Source organism: Cricetulus griseus, chromosome 2 (assembly GCF_003668045.3).
Source record: "Cricetulus griseus strain 17A/GY chromosome 2, alternate assembly CriGri-PICRH-1.0, whole genome shotgun sequence".
NCBI classification, from domain to species: Eukaryota; Metazoa; Chordata; class Mammalia; order Rodentia; family Cricetidae; genus Cricetulus; species Cricetulus griseus.
Genome location: NC_048595.1, coordinates 173,896,575 through 173,911,506, shown reverse-complemented (window position 1 = coordinate 173,911,506; position 14,932 = coordinate 173,896,575). Strand labels below are relative to the sequence as shown.

At 43.6% G+C, this 14,932-nt stretch overlaps 1 protein-coding gene across 1 annotated transcript in view; it reads right to left on the bottom strand.

Annotated features, from left to right (window-relative positions):
- The window catches only part of Alpk2 (alpha kinase 2), a 111,297-nt gene extending 98,439 nt beyond the window's left edge, over positions 1–12,858 (bottom strand). The window contains exons 1-2 of the mRNA XM_035440118.1: positions 12,750–12,858; positions 9,009–9,126 (exon numbers count right to left, since the gene is read on the bottom strand). Of these exons, the coding sequence (XP_035296009.1) occupies positions 9,009–9,126; positions 12,750–12,858 (227 nt within the window). The remainder of the gene's footprint in view (positions 1–9,008; positions 9,127–12,749) is intronic.
- Positions 12,859–14,932: the final 2,074 nt, after the last annotated feature.

Genomic DNA, 14,932 nt, shown 5'->3' with positions numbered 1-14,932 from the left:
AAGAGAAACAAGCCATGAAAAGGTAGGCCATACTGGAGACGAGCAATGCTGTTTTAATGGTTGGTTAGAGATGGGATCTGTGACTATGTAATTTTTTTAATAAACCTACAGCTGTGTTGGGAGAGAAAATTCAAGGGAGGAGGAACAGCGTGGGTTGAGGCCATAAGGTTGGATGTGCTATGAGACCTGACTCACATCTGTGAACTCCATAACAACTTAGACCTTGGTTAATGCTCCCAAGACTTGGGCTTTCTGATTGCTCCACTATCCATGTTCCTTCTGTGCATGAATTCTACCCAAGTAGACCCTACATTCTTGGCCTGAGCCCAGTTTCCTAGCACCCTTAGAAGGAGCAGTCACTCTTTACCAGCTCAACAGTCCACCCCAAGATTCCTGTCAAGCATTCAGAGACATATTTTGACCCATCTTCTCTGAAATACTTTGGCCAGTAAGCCAGGTTCCAGTCTCATGACCAAGAATGACTATGTGTGTCTTACAGCACACAGGAGACCTCAAAGTAAAAAGTTACCATTTATTCAGCATTTGCTAGCAGTAGGCACCATTCAAACAAACCTTTTCTTTGTGTGTTACCTCATTTTAATCCTTGCTCAACACTGCAAGATAGGTATTATTAGTATTTTCACTTTACAGATATGGAAACCGAAGCATATAAAGTTTAAACTGCCTTCCCTACTAAGAAGTGGGGCAAAGATTTGAACTTGGGCATCTGCTTCAGAGTAGCCTCATAGGATTCCAATATGGTGTCAGAAAATACTTCAAATCTCTAATTCTGAAACATCTCCCTGTCCACTTTACTAGCCTGTTTTTACCTGTCCCTGAACATAACCAGCACACCTTTTGTATTTGGCACAATGATGTAGACTGAATTGTGTCTACCATGCCAAATACATGTATTGAAGCTTTAATCCCCAGTATAGTAGTGTTTTTAGATGGAGCTTTTGGAAGTGATTGATTTAGATAAGTTTATGAGGGTGGGACCCTTGTGACAGGATCAGTGCCCTTACAAGAAGAAACAGAAGAGTCATGCTTTCTCCCTCTCCCAGTGAGAAGATGGCCTTCTGCAATTCAGAAAGATGGCCCTTACTAGACTTTTGCCATACTGAGACCTTGACTACAGAACACACTAATCTTGGAATTTCCAACCTCCAGAATAATAAAAAACACATTAATGTGTTTAAGCCATTCCATCTATGGCATTTTATTGGGCAGCCTAAGCTGATTAAACTAAGCAGAATTGGTCAGATTACCCCACATTTAAATTCCTCTCATAGGCCATTCCATCTCTAGGTTCATGTGTGACATGTTACACATACACACACACACACACACACACACACAGAGAGAGAGAGAGAGAGAGAGAGAGAGAGAGAGAGAGAGAGAGAAAGAGAATTCTGAAAAGGTCCAGAGCTCTGGGCTTCCTATTCAGAAGGAGTCCAGTTGAGCCTGGCTTGATGTCCCGGGGTAGGAGGTTCTACTACTGACCCAGTAGCATAGGACTCAGAGACAAGGGAGCCAGAACAAGGGAGAAGGCAAGGCAGGAAAGCAAGGTGATAAATCTCAGACACAAACTAAATAGAGGCACAGGTTCTACCACAGAGTGAGGGTCTATTCCAAGCCAGAGGAGGCCAGGAGAAACTTCTAGGCCCTGATACGCAGCAGAGAAGGACTACAGGCTTTGGTGAGATATTGTCAGCTGTATGCATGATGGGGAGAAAATATGTCTGAGGTAGGTCAACACAAAGACACATGCTGACAAGTGGACCCTGTCCTCCATCCTGTCCCTGTCCCTACATAGCTTTCTGCTCAGTCCTGTTCCAGTCTCTATAGTCCTGCCAACCCACAGGCTTGGTTTGGTTTCAGCTCTGCCACAGGCATGCCATGCACTCTTACTAAGAGTCTTGGAGGGTGTTGGCCAAATACTCTTAAGTGCTATAATGCTGTGGTTTCTGCCTCAGTGAGATGCTCCATCTTTTCTGCCCTCAGAAGCTCTGGGCTGTGACTTTCATTACAATGGGGGACCAAGAATGTCCCTAACACCCCTGGTCTGCTCTCAGTCCTCAGGAGATGTTAATGGAAGGACCTTGTAAGAGGCAGTGCATTTCCAGTGACTATTGATGAGTGAGCCTTTCCCTGGTTGTCCCAAGGTCTGAAAAGGGGCTCTTGGATCCATGTCACCTACCCCCAGACTCACACGGTCTGTCCTAAAGGGTTAGAGTTGTCACGAGAAGAGCTACCAAACATCTGTGTCTGGAAAAAGGTGAGTAAATGTGCTAAGGGCTGACCTATGATCATTCTCTGAGATATTCACCTACTGAAGTCACAGCTGGGAAGTGATGATGGACAGTGAATTCTTGGAAGGGCTCTATCACCCCAGAGACTAAATTGGAGAATCTCGTCAGACCCTCAGCACCCATTCGAGTAGGACTTTAAGCATGGTGAGAGTAAATGGATATGAGGCACACCTTCTGAATTCATTCAGGAAGAATGTCAGGGAAGCCCCATGCTGGGAATAGAGGCCCTTAGGGTTCTGGAAAGTCCTACCAGTCATCCTTAAGACTTGTTAGACCTACTTAAGCACACAGAACACAGAGTTCACAAAACTCTTTCCAGCCTTGGAGGAAAACCATCATCACTTAGCCAGGACATAATGAGATTCAGTCATCTTTATTTCTACCCAGTGAGGTCTTCATGGAGCATATCAGTGGTATTTTACCTCCAACAAGAAAAGAACTGAGAAGAAAAGTGCTGTTGCTACAAACTAACTTTCTTTCTTAGCTCCAAAATGCCAGTTTTGATGTGTCCTAAAAGTGTTCTTTAGGGAGTGTGGTGCACACTTTTAATCCCAGTACTCTGAAGGCAGAGACAGAGGCAGGGGGATCTGTGAGTTTGAGGCCAGTGTAGTCTACGTAGAGTTCCAGGTCAGCCAAGGCTACACAGTGAGATGGTCTCTCAAAAAAAAATTTTTTCAAGACAGCTTGAAATGCCAATACAGACAAGTTTAGCCTTCTGTAAGAGGTTGATGATGACAATTGTACCACTAGCTAGGTGTGTGTTGTGAGGTATTTCATTGAGAAATGAGGGTGTTACTGGATCTTACATCTCTTCCAAGCTCATTCATAGTTAGATGCTCAGAGCTTTGGGGGTACCTAAGAGGGTTGAGGTGTCTTTGGGTGATTGTGTATAGAAAGGGGCTGATGGTTTCCTCAAGGACTGGACAAAGTTCTTAGATACAAACAAGCTCTGGCATTGAACTCTCAGACAGAAGTAGCCTAAGGAATGTGCTACATGTCCCAAGGCTCATGAGGTCTGTCTGCTCAGCAAAATGTAAGCAATAATCAAAAGGGCTGGAGAGATACTCCGTTGGTCAAGGGCTTGCTGTGAAAACTTGGGGGCCTGAGTTCATAGTCTCAACACTCACATAAAAAGTGGGCACCTATAATCATAGTGATAGGGAGATAGACACAGGAGAATTCCCTAGAGCTTAACACCAGCCAGTTAAGACCAGTCAATGAGCTTCAGGTTCCGTAAAAACTTTATCTAAAAAAACTAAGGAGAAGTGATTGGGGGAATGATGCTTGTATTAACCTCAAGCCTTCACATACACCTACACACACGTGCATATGTACAAGTACTTGTTTATACCTATATCTAACACACACACACACACACACACAGAGAGAGAGAGAGAGAGAGAGAGAGAGAGAGAGAGAGAGAGAGAGAGAATAGTTGACAAGACTGAGAAATTACCAAAGTCTCAGATTTACCTCTAAGACAACCTTTCAAATACAGCTATGAGTATAAACACATATAACAATAAAACCTAGTGTCTGGGATATAATAAATAATTTTTCTTCTAATAATTAGCTACTTTTTAAATGTCTGTTTCCTCCACTAGAATGTGACATCACATAGGTCTCAGCACTACCTCACTGGATGTGTGACTAAAACATATTAAGTGCTCTTACTTCTTGAATAAATGAGTGGATTAAGAATTGATTTTTAAAAAGTCTTGCACAGAAAAGGGGTAGTCACAGGGAGTGGGGGTTTTGTTTAGTTGGCTTTGTTTTTAAGTGGGACAAGGACATGTGGACATAGATATTTTTAAAGATCCACTAAATGGTCCATGGATGTAATAGAGTAAAAAAAAAATGGCTATGGTGGGGCTGGAAAGATGGTTCTGAGGTTAAGAGTATATACTTCTCTTCCAGAGGACCTGAGCTCCATTCCTAACACCCACATCAGGTGGCTCTCAGCTGCCTGTAAGTACAGCTCCAGGACAGCCAATGCCCTCTTATGGCCTCCATGTGTACCTCGCATTACACACATCTACACACATAATTTTTACCCAAAACGTTGGCCGTTAATTTCCCAATCTGACTATGTATACCTTACTAACATACGACTTTACCACTGAGTTCCTCAAAAGATAGTCTGTGTTCCTATCTCTTCAATCTGAGGTGTTCACATGGCTTTCTTTGGACACAATAATGTGGTGATTTTGGTGTTGAAGTAGGCACCAGAGGCTTGTAGCTCTGTTACCTGAAAGGACGTCAATTCCTGCTTCTGGGAGATGAAAGTCAGAATGGAGGAGACACCTAGCGATCTCAGTTACCAGATACATGGTACAAGTATTTTGGTTCTTTCAGGCCAACCAGTCCTCACACTGGCTCAAACATCATAAATGAAGACAAAGAAATAAATGGGGGGTGGTGAGGGGAGCCTTTGGGTATTGGGGACATGCCCTTGAAGTGGATTATAGGATTCAAGGCACTTCCTCGCTCCCTTGGGCTCCTTGGCCATGGGGTGAAAAGCTTTGCTTGGTGTGTTCCAAGTGTTCCATCATAATACGCTGCCTCTCTACAAGCCTCAAAGCAAAGTCATGGGCATCATCAGTCGTGGGCCATCATCAATCATGGGTCAGAACCTCCAAAGCCGTGAACCAAAACTTTCTCTCTATAAATTGGTTGTCTCTGGTATATTTATTATAGTGACAGGAAGGTTGTACAACATCCAGTTTGGGGCACAGTTGGAAAATATTCTTTGGTTTTGACACACAGATGATTTCCTGGTGACCCAGACGAACTCTGGGTATGTGACAGGAGCAATTCTATGTCTTAAGATGCTGTTATCCGGTGTCCACATAGACCAGAGGCAGCATTCTTCTTGCTTGACTGTTCAGATACATCATGTACAGGTTTCCTAGGGCTGTTGTAAGAAATCTCCACAAACCAGGTAACATAAAAAATAGAAATGTATTCTCTCAAGAATCTGCAGACTAAAAGTCCAAAGTCCAAGGGCCATCCAAGTCAGGCTCCCCCTGAAGGCTCTCCGGGAGAATCTTCCTTTGCTTTTGACTAATTGGCAGTCTTGGGCAACCCTTAGCTCGTAGCTGCTTCACCCTCTTTCCCAGCATCCATCTCCTCTGGCTATTCACTTTCTCTATGGACACCAGGCATCAGTTTAGGGCTTACTCCAGTCTCATAAAAGCTCAATTACAACCACAAAGACATTATTTCCAAATGCATTATAGTTCAAGGTTCTAAGCATATATAGATTCAGAGGGATAATATTCACCTGTACATTCTGTGGGTACATTGGCTTGTGTCTGTGTAAAAACATTCTCCTGCAACCTTCAGGCTTGCCCCAGCCCAGCTAATACGAGAGCAGAGCTGATGAGCTTAACAGAAGGGCTGCTTCTATTATCATCTTACTTGAAATCTTTCTCTCATCACATCAGGGTGTGACCATGACCTTCAAAAAATGCTCTGGCCAGCTGGCCCACATAGTGAGTTCCAGACCTGGCAGGGATACAAAGTGAGACCCTGTCTAAAACAATTAAATAAAAAGCAGCAACAACTAAAATGCTTCTCGTGGCCAAGAGGGATTTGTGATGGCTAGTTTTCTGTCAACTTAACACAAGCTAGGGTCATCAGAGAGGTGGGAGCCTGGATTGAGAAAATGCCTCCATAAATCAGGCTATAGACAAGCCTGTAGCACATTTCCTTAATTAGTGATTGATGGGGGAAGGCCTAGCACAATTTGGGTGGGGCCACTTTGAACTAGTAGTTCTGGGTTCTATTAAAAAAAGCAGGGACCCCTCCATGGCCTCTGTATCAGCTCCAGGTTCTTACCATGTTTGAGCTCTTGTCTTGACTTCTTTCAGCAATAAACAGTGGTATGGAGGCATAAGCCAAATAAACCCTTTCCTCCCCAAGTTGCTTTTGTTCATGATGTTTCATCACAGCAATTATAATCCTAACTAGAACAGGATCTATCTCTCAAAGTGTTGGTCCTGAGGGGGACTTTTATGTTTAAATTGTATTCATAAAAGGTCACAGAGTTTCCCATTTGTACACACATTGGTGCTGTTTGCTTTCACTATGAGGCAGAAAACATTCAGTAGTGCTTTCTTCCACCCCTTCTAATTCCTATATCCTTAAAGAAAAACAAAATGCTTTCAAGCTCAATGTAGGTGTTAATGCTATGGTTGGTGTTTCTCTCTTGGATACTTATTAGCTCTCTGTCTCTATTCCCCAGCAAGAGATCTTGACCTGGAGCTGTGTACCCACTGATGTGTCTCTTCCAGGAGAGACTTTGGGGACAACTGGGAGTGGAAACAGAGGAGTCCCACCAGGTACTGAAAGGAGGGAAAAGCCAAATGTCAGTAAACACAATCAGAGAGTGTTTGTTCCCTTAAATGGTTTCAATCTGAGAAGTGCCCCGACACACACACACACACACACACACACACACACACACACACACACACACCTATGTTTTGAGCATACGGTGATGCCATTTTTAGGAGGTTGCAGGGGTTGGGCTGCAGGAAGTGGGTCACTGGAAGTCAGCCTTTGAAGGTTATATTCCAGCCCTGCTTCTGGTCCTTTCTCTACTTCCTGACCTTCATAAAAATGTGAGAACTGGTATGAGCCACAAGCTCCTGTTTTCCCTTCCACGATGGACTTTGTCCTCTGAGTGTATGAGCCCAACAAACCCCTCCTCCCTTGTTTCTGTTAATTATTTTGTCATTGTCATGAGAAAAATAACCAAAACTTCCACAGAGCTGCAGATTGGACCTGTAACATCCCCCATCCACCACCACACAAGTGGGTGAAAAGCCCTTTAGATACAAGTGCTTCTGAAGATTAGGGGCTCACTTTTAATGATCCCAAATCCAAATTCAGATTGTCTATGAGGTAACAACAAGATACTTTGAGGCTAATATCAGGAAAATTAACTTATAATTTTTGAAAGGCATAGGTATAAAAATATCACTCATCTTCCCAAGCAGCATCTAACACACTGGTATAAGTCATTCATTTTGCAGATGGATGCTTGGGAGGCAAAGCATTTTTAATCATCAGTCACATATTAGGATCACTCAGGGTTCAAATTTAGTTGGTCAAGGATGAGACCCCAAAATTTATGGATTTAAAAAGCTCCCCAGTCAATGTCAATGGACCACCCTAGTTCAGAACAGCTTGTATCAAACATCAGAATGTCAAGAGGTCATTCATCCCCAGCACTATTTACTACTAAACAGAAAAAAGTGTCTATGTCTATGGTTATATTCCTCTACCACCATTCCCTGCAATAGAACTAAATACATCTCCCAGTAGGTCGGCTACTTTGCAAAATGGCAGGCCAAGAGTAGATTCTGTTACACCAAATCTTCAGTTTTACAAAAAGCACTCCCACTCCCCTGTGAGGCACACAGAAGAAATGGGGAGCCCTGATGCTACTGGGGTGCCATTTCCTTTCATCAATTTCTAGATTTAAGCACTGTTATCCAACCAATGAGAGAGGTAGCCAATACAGGGACCAAGAACACAGACGCCCTAACACTTTCAAACACAACAGTCGCTTCTTCTCTACATATCTGGCCTCTCCGTTCCATGTAATCAGATATCTCCTGGGGAAACAAAAATACCTAGAAACTACTGAACTGAACTGTAGCTACATTTTGTTTTTGTTTTTGTTTTTGAGGGGGGAGCAGGATCTCACATAGTGCAGGCTGACCTTGAATTCCTGATCCTCCTGCCTCTACCTCCTAAAAATAAAGTCTGAAAGTTGGTTTCTATCCTTAATCCCTTTACCCACTTGCTGTGGGTTCTAGTCATTCACTTCTATTTCCTTCATCCAATATGGAAAGTTGTATAACAGTGCTTAAATCTTATCATGCTTTCTTAGCTTTCCAGAGAGAACAAGATTAGATGAAAAACTCATCTAATGAAGGGAAATGTCTTGGAATTCCAGATAAAATCTAACTCTAAACAATAGCAGACTAGAAAAGACTAAAAAGTTACTGAGCTCCATAAATATAGTCATCCCTTAGTATCCTAGGGAGATCTCAGTTCCATGACAGTTAATCCTGAGGACGCTCAAGTCTCTTTCCTATACAATATAACATAGTATTTGTATAAATCACCCCATTTTAATTCGAATGCTAATATGACATAAACTATATATAAGTTACTAGTGTGCTATATTTTCTAGATTAGTGATTCCCAACCTTCCTAACACTGTGGCCCTTTAATACAGTTCTTCATGTTGTGGTGATTCCCCAACCATAAAATTAGTTTCATTGCTACTTTATGATCATAATTTTGCCACTGTTATGAATCATTAATGTAAAAATCTGTGTTTTCCGATGGTCTTAGGCAGCCCCAGTGAAAGGGTTGCTTGACCCCAAAGGGGTTGTGACTTACAAGTTGAGAACCACTGATCTAGGGAATAATAATAAGCATGTCCAGTCCCAATGAAATTTTTAAAAATATTTTCCACCCATGGTTGATTAAATCTGCAGATAAACCATTCATGCAGAGGGACCACTTTAGTCACTGCTGGATGCCTTGGCTGTTACTTATCCGTAACATGTAAGATCAGGACCTTGAAAGCAAATCATTTGGCCTGATCTCATAGTAGCCAGCACAGCCCGGGAGACAGAATGTTAGTGAACAGCCCACAGGGACCATGCCACTTACCACGAGAGATGCAGCAGATGAATATACTGGTTCTTAAAGAACTCATAACTGGAAACAGTGCCTCCCTTATCTATGGCTTGACCATTCTTATACCAAGTCACCTCTGGCTTAGGCTGACCTGATGATTTAAAAAAAAAAAATGTAAGTATTTTCAGAAAGTTATAAAGCTTAAATGGGAATTAACAAGAAGGCCTAGGAATGAGCATAATAGGATATACTAATGAAATACAGAATAAAAAATGTTGTCTCCAATCGTAAATTATATGCCCCATAAAATTAAATTATCCAAAATAAAATAATTGTCCAAAACGATGATCAATGGTCAGGGAGATGACTCCACAGATAAAGGCACTTGCCACTAAAATCTGATGGCTGAGTTTGGTTCCTGGATCCCACATGGTGAAAGGAAAGAACTGACTTCCATAAGTTGGCCTCTGACCTCTGATTTCCAAATGCATGCTGTGGTATTCATGTACCCCACAAAACTAAATAAATAAATAAATGTAATAAAATTTAAATATATGATCAGTAGAGAAGGTCATTTTTTTAAATATCCAATGGACAAAGATATAGGTGGTATTTGATTTTTGGTATCACATGGGGCCAAAGTCTCATCCAAGAGCCTTGACCTTGGGAAATGAGTTTGTTTTGCTCAGCGATAGGACTGATTAAAACTTCTAGATTCAATGTACTTATATGTCATCTTGTAGGTTTTATACAACAGAGACACAAATAATGCCAGTGTAGTAGAATGATTCTGTAAGGTTTTGCTGCCCCATATTTAGTAGTGTTGTACCTACCCCAAATATATCTCCTGACTTTTTTTTTTTTTTTTTTTTTTTTTTTGGTTTTTCGAGACAGGGTTTCTCTGTGGCTTTGGAGGCTGTCCTGGAACTAGCTCTTTGTAGACCTGGCTGGCCTGGAACTCACAGAGATCCAGGCATGTGCCACCACCACCCAGCTCTCCTGACATTTTTAAATGCCTATAAATATGCAGCTTCTCGGGCTTAATATTCTCTAGTTCTTTTATTCATTAATGAGTTGAACAAAACCTTTGATTGTTAATTCTATATTTGCACAGAGATCAGTTTACCTTTCATTTCTTTTAAAGATTTATCTTTATTTTTTAGTTTTATGTGTCTATGGCCACGCTACCCTGAACATGCTCCAAGTCCTGTGATCTGAGAAGTTAATTAAGGTTGAGCCTGGTTAGCTGCTTGAATGGGACAAAAACAAAAATTCCATTTTCTTCCTGAAGAGGACGTCTGGAGTATAGAACTTCTAGATTGGTCTTAGGTGTTTGTGAACGATGTTATCACAAAAACTAACTCACCGACACTTCTTCACTTGGAGGGTTCACCCCTCTCTGGTAATCATTAGCTGGGTATGAATGCTAATGAGGCAATGGAGGAATTTAACCACACAGTAGGAATTTTGTCTTTCCTGTTACTAGACAAGAAAGTTTCCAGTGTGTCCCAAGGAGCTTTCTTACTCCTCGGGTGCCACCAAGAATTATCAAATGTGCTGTCTGGGCAGGAAGCAAAGTTCTAGGTTGGAAAACAACATGCCGATCTGGATCCATACCAGGAACAGTCTTGGGTTTTGTTTCTAAATTATGTAATTCCTGGCAAGCAACCCAGAGAGTGCCAAAGAGTCCTTATTCTTCCAAGGCTATACAAAAAGGGTAGGGAGATAAAAGAGGTCAGGATGCTAAGAGTCAGAGAGACCTGTCCCAGCAGGACCTGAGAATACTCAGGGCCTGGCTCCTTGCCTGCTTGCCAAGGCCTTCCTTGTATGTGCTTTTTGGCATCTGTGGGGTTTTCCTACCTTCTCCTCCAGGTAGGTGCCGGAGCAGCTGCCCCCCAAGGCCAAGAACACAGAGGCCCACATGCAAGGACATACCCTAGCCTGCAGCTGCTTGCCTCAACTTCCTGCCGGCAGATGTTAAAAGTCAAGAGGAGCTTCCCTGGAAACCAACAAAAGAAGAGGCTGTAGGGCTTCATTTCAGCATGTTCTTCCCCATCTCATGGCCCTCACTCAGCCAGTGTCCTCCAAGCCCTGCTTAGGAGCAGTGAACTCCTCCTTTTGTGTGTGTGTTGGGGGTTGCTTTTCCTGGAGAAAGTATGTATAAAGTATGTTAGAGCTGGCCTCTGGGAGCTTTTGACCTCCAGTCATTCATTCAGAACGATCAGGGCCAATCGATCTCCTCCAGTTTCCTGATTGCTGCCAGGGTTTTTCCCTGTGCATAGCCTGAGCCTGAGCCATCAGCCAGAAATGAGACATGTATAGGGAAGTGGTATCTTGTACCTTCTGTTCTCTTTTCTCCTAGAAACCTCACCTAAAACTTCTCCTTCCTCCCTTTGTTTTGAATGCTAAGGATGGGACCTGGGGTCTTACGCATGCTAGGCAAGCATTCTACCACTGAGCAAAACTCCTCCACCCCCAGCCTTCCTCCCCTTGTTTTTGAACCTCTCTGTGAGTAACTGCCTGAACCATCCTCAACCATCTACTATGTGCTACTATGTGTGAGTACCAGTGACCAAGTGACAAATGGGGGTTCTCCCAGAAGTGCACTAAGAAAGCCAGCTGTGGCTTGGAGAGGCTGAGTGTGGGTGGGTACACCAGCCTCCAGACAAAAGACAAGGTTTCACCTTGACTTCTGCAAACAAAGGGTAGTCATTTCTATGGCCACACTCCTCCTCTGAGTTAGGAAGAGAAGGTAAGAGGGTAAGTGATTTCTGTCTGCCCTAAGGAAACACAGTGGGTGTAGTGTCTTTGTGTTTACAAGGGTAGATATATAATCTAAGAAAGTGTGGTGATATATTGTTTATGATTTATTAAAGCCCCTAGAGATTGAAATTGTAAAACGGCCATATTAGTTAGTCATGGAAGCCAGGTGTACACCTTTAATCTGGAACTCAGGATTAAGAAGTAGACGGATCTCAAGAGTCCAAGACCACCATCCTGTGCTACCAGAGAGTGAATCAGAGCTCATGTCTTTAATCCTGGCAATAGAGAGGTATAAAAGATCGGAGCAGGGCCTTCAGTAGTCAGTCTCCAGATTCAACAGCCACTTTGAGGAGAGCATAGCAGTCTGGGATTGCAGTCTGAGGTTTGATGGAGCCAGGATCGCCTTTCAGTCTGAGGTAGAGGTAAGAGCTAGTGGCATCTCTTTCTCTATGTCTCTTTCTCTGTTTCTCTGTCTCTTTATGTCTCTCCCACTGCCTGTCTGTCTGTCTGTCTCTGTCTCCCTGTGTGGTGTGTGTGTGGGGTGAGTGTGGTGTGTGGGGTGGGGGTGTCGGGTGTGTGTGTGTGTGTGTGTGTGTGTGCGTGTGTGCGTGCGTGCGTGCGGGCGTGCGTGCGTGCGTGCGTGCGTGCGTGCGTGTGTGTGTGTGTGTGTGTGTGTGTTGAGAGTGCCACAGCATGTTTATGGAAGTCTGCGTGAGTCAGTTCTCTCCTGCTATGGGACCCAGGGAACAAACTCAGGCTGCCAGGTTTATACTGCTTGTGCTTTTATTGTCTGAGCCATCTCTCTATACCCTTATTTTTAATGAAATCCCTTTACTATTGGGCCACTAATACCCAATCATCAGCTCTGAGTGATCTGTTCTCCAATCCAGGGATCGTTTCCATCTTTGGCCTTACCTATCTGGGAACCTCTTGCTTTAGTTTTAAGTTGTCCTTTGTTTACTAGTGTGTCTGAGGATGGCATTAGTAGGAGGCTAGTCTAGGGGTCATTACCAGCTATCATGCATCGAAGCACAACATCAGACTTCTCTGGAACCTTCTGGGAAAGTAACGTTGATAAAAAACACAGTGTGTGCCTCTGGAGGCAGCCTGGATCTGTCATCCTTTCATGCCACGTGATCTGAAACACAAACAAGGCCGCCATCACTCTGTGTTCTGTAATTGCTATGACCTCCTTGGGATCCCAGGAGCCCTGTGGTGTGGCTCTGCTACCCAGCCACAGTTGAAATAGTAGGCAAGTAGAGGGTCCTCAGCAGCCTTGCTGGAGCAGAGAGCTACTGGGATGGTGTATCAAGCCCCCCCCTTACATATCTCAAGACATTTTTGCAGTCTCCCTGATCTCTACCCACTACAAGCCTGGCACTCCACTTCCTTCAATGGCAATGTTAAGTGTCCCTTGGGGTGGAGTTGGGTAGCCCTGTCTGAGCGCCACAAATTAAACAGTGCTGGGACTATCAAAGCTCTGAGAGCCCAAGCTGAGAGAGAATAAGCCTATGAGTCTGCAGTCCTGGCTCTTTCTTCTTGCTATGCATGCTGGGAATACAACTGAGTTGTTAGAGGGCTTTCCCAGCATGCACAAGGTCCTGGGTTCCATCCCCAACATCACATAAGCAGTTTGTAATTGCAGAACTCTGGAGGCATAGACAGGAGGATCAGGAATCCAAGGTCATCCTTGGCCACACAGCAAGTCTGAAGCCAACCTAAGTTGGATGAGATCTTATCTCAAAAAATACAAAATAAGTACATGTATTCATTTCCCCCCAAAGGAGTTGACTGCATTCAAATGAATCTTTAGGTGGGAGAGATTTGAAATTTGGAAAATTTGGAATGCCCCAGGGGAGGGGAGAAGCTTGCACTTTTGAATAGCATGCCTTCTTTGGTAGACACAGGCATCACACACTTGTTAGTCATCAGGTAATGTCAGGTCACCTAATGAATCTTAAATGAACTGAAGAGTGGTTGTCAGAGCCTCTTAGATTTCGTACATGAGGAATAGGAGGCTCAGGAAGTTTCATCAGCTTGCTGAAGATATCACAGCAAGTGGCTGCTACCTTGAGGCTGCCTGCCTTCAGGACTGGGCAGGCTGACACTGGCGCAACAGGGGTCCCAGCTTGCACAGCTCTATGGTGGCCCTAAGAATGCAGGTAGATCTAAATCCAAAGGACTTGTTTTTCCTAATCTACCTACAGACATGTGTCAGCATCTCCCACCAAAGTTGTCTTTAGAGAGGCCTGAGCTTTGAAATCACAACTAAGTCTATCCAAACAGTCTGCTTCTTCTCTCAACCCTCAAATACCACGGAGCTCAGAAAGAGGGCAAGAACTGCAGCAGTGAGGCGAGCAAGAATGGAGAAGAGGGGATTAGAAACTGTAAATGGTCAGTCTAGGGGTGCTGGGACTATAAACAGCCTGGATGTCAGCCTCTGAACCAATAACATCCAGTTTCCACCTGTATGTGGTGCGAATGTCAACCATTTAGCCATTAACACCCATCCACTTTCTGCCCTTTCCTCTTGGTTTTCCAGACTTTCTAGTCCCTGGAGAGACAGCTGCCAGAGAAAGGTTCCCTAAAATTAGCCAAAAGTCTCACTGTCACCCACACAAGTCTTTGATGAGCCGGAGTGAGGAGAAGAGAACAAGTCTAGTGGGACTTCACAGTGTGGAAGGACATTTGTTTCATTGGCAGGACTCAGCTCTAGAAGACCAAGGGACTCCCTGTTCAAGTAAGACCAGGATTTAGGGTGGTGACAGAGGAATGTAAAACTAACAAAAGACCCTTTTGACTTTGACATGTAGACCTAGATCTGGGCTCCTGTGTGACCCTTACCTAATAGACACTCCTGAACATTCTTCTCATAAGGTCTGGACATTCCACTATTCATGAAAGCTTGCTGAGGCCTCTCCAGCTATTGTGGAGATTTACAGTGTCTCCTTCCTTTTAAGATGTTCTGTTTAGTTCAGAATAAGGTGAATCCCCGACAAAATTGCCTCTGCATGCAAACTCTTCGCTCTCTGTGCATCCAAGCAAAGACATTCATTTAAGAGAACCTGCTACCATCTTCCCTCCATGTGCTGCAGGAAGCAAGTCTGCACTTAAGCCTGAGGTTCCACAGGTTCATTTAATGGGTAGAAAATGCTGCAGAGCTGAAGGTGGTACATGTTAGCATCAAAAAGCAA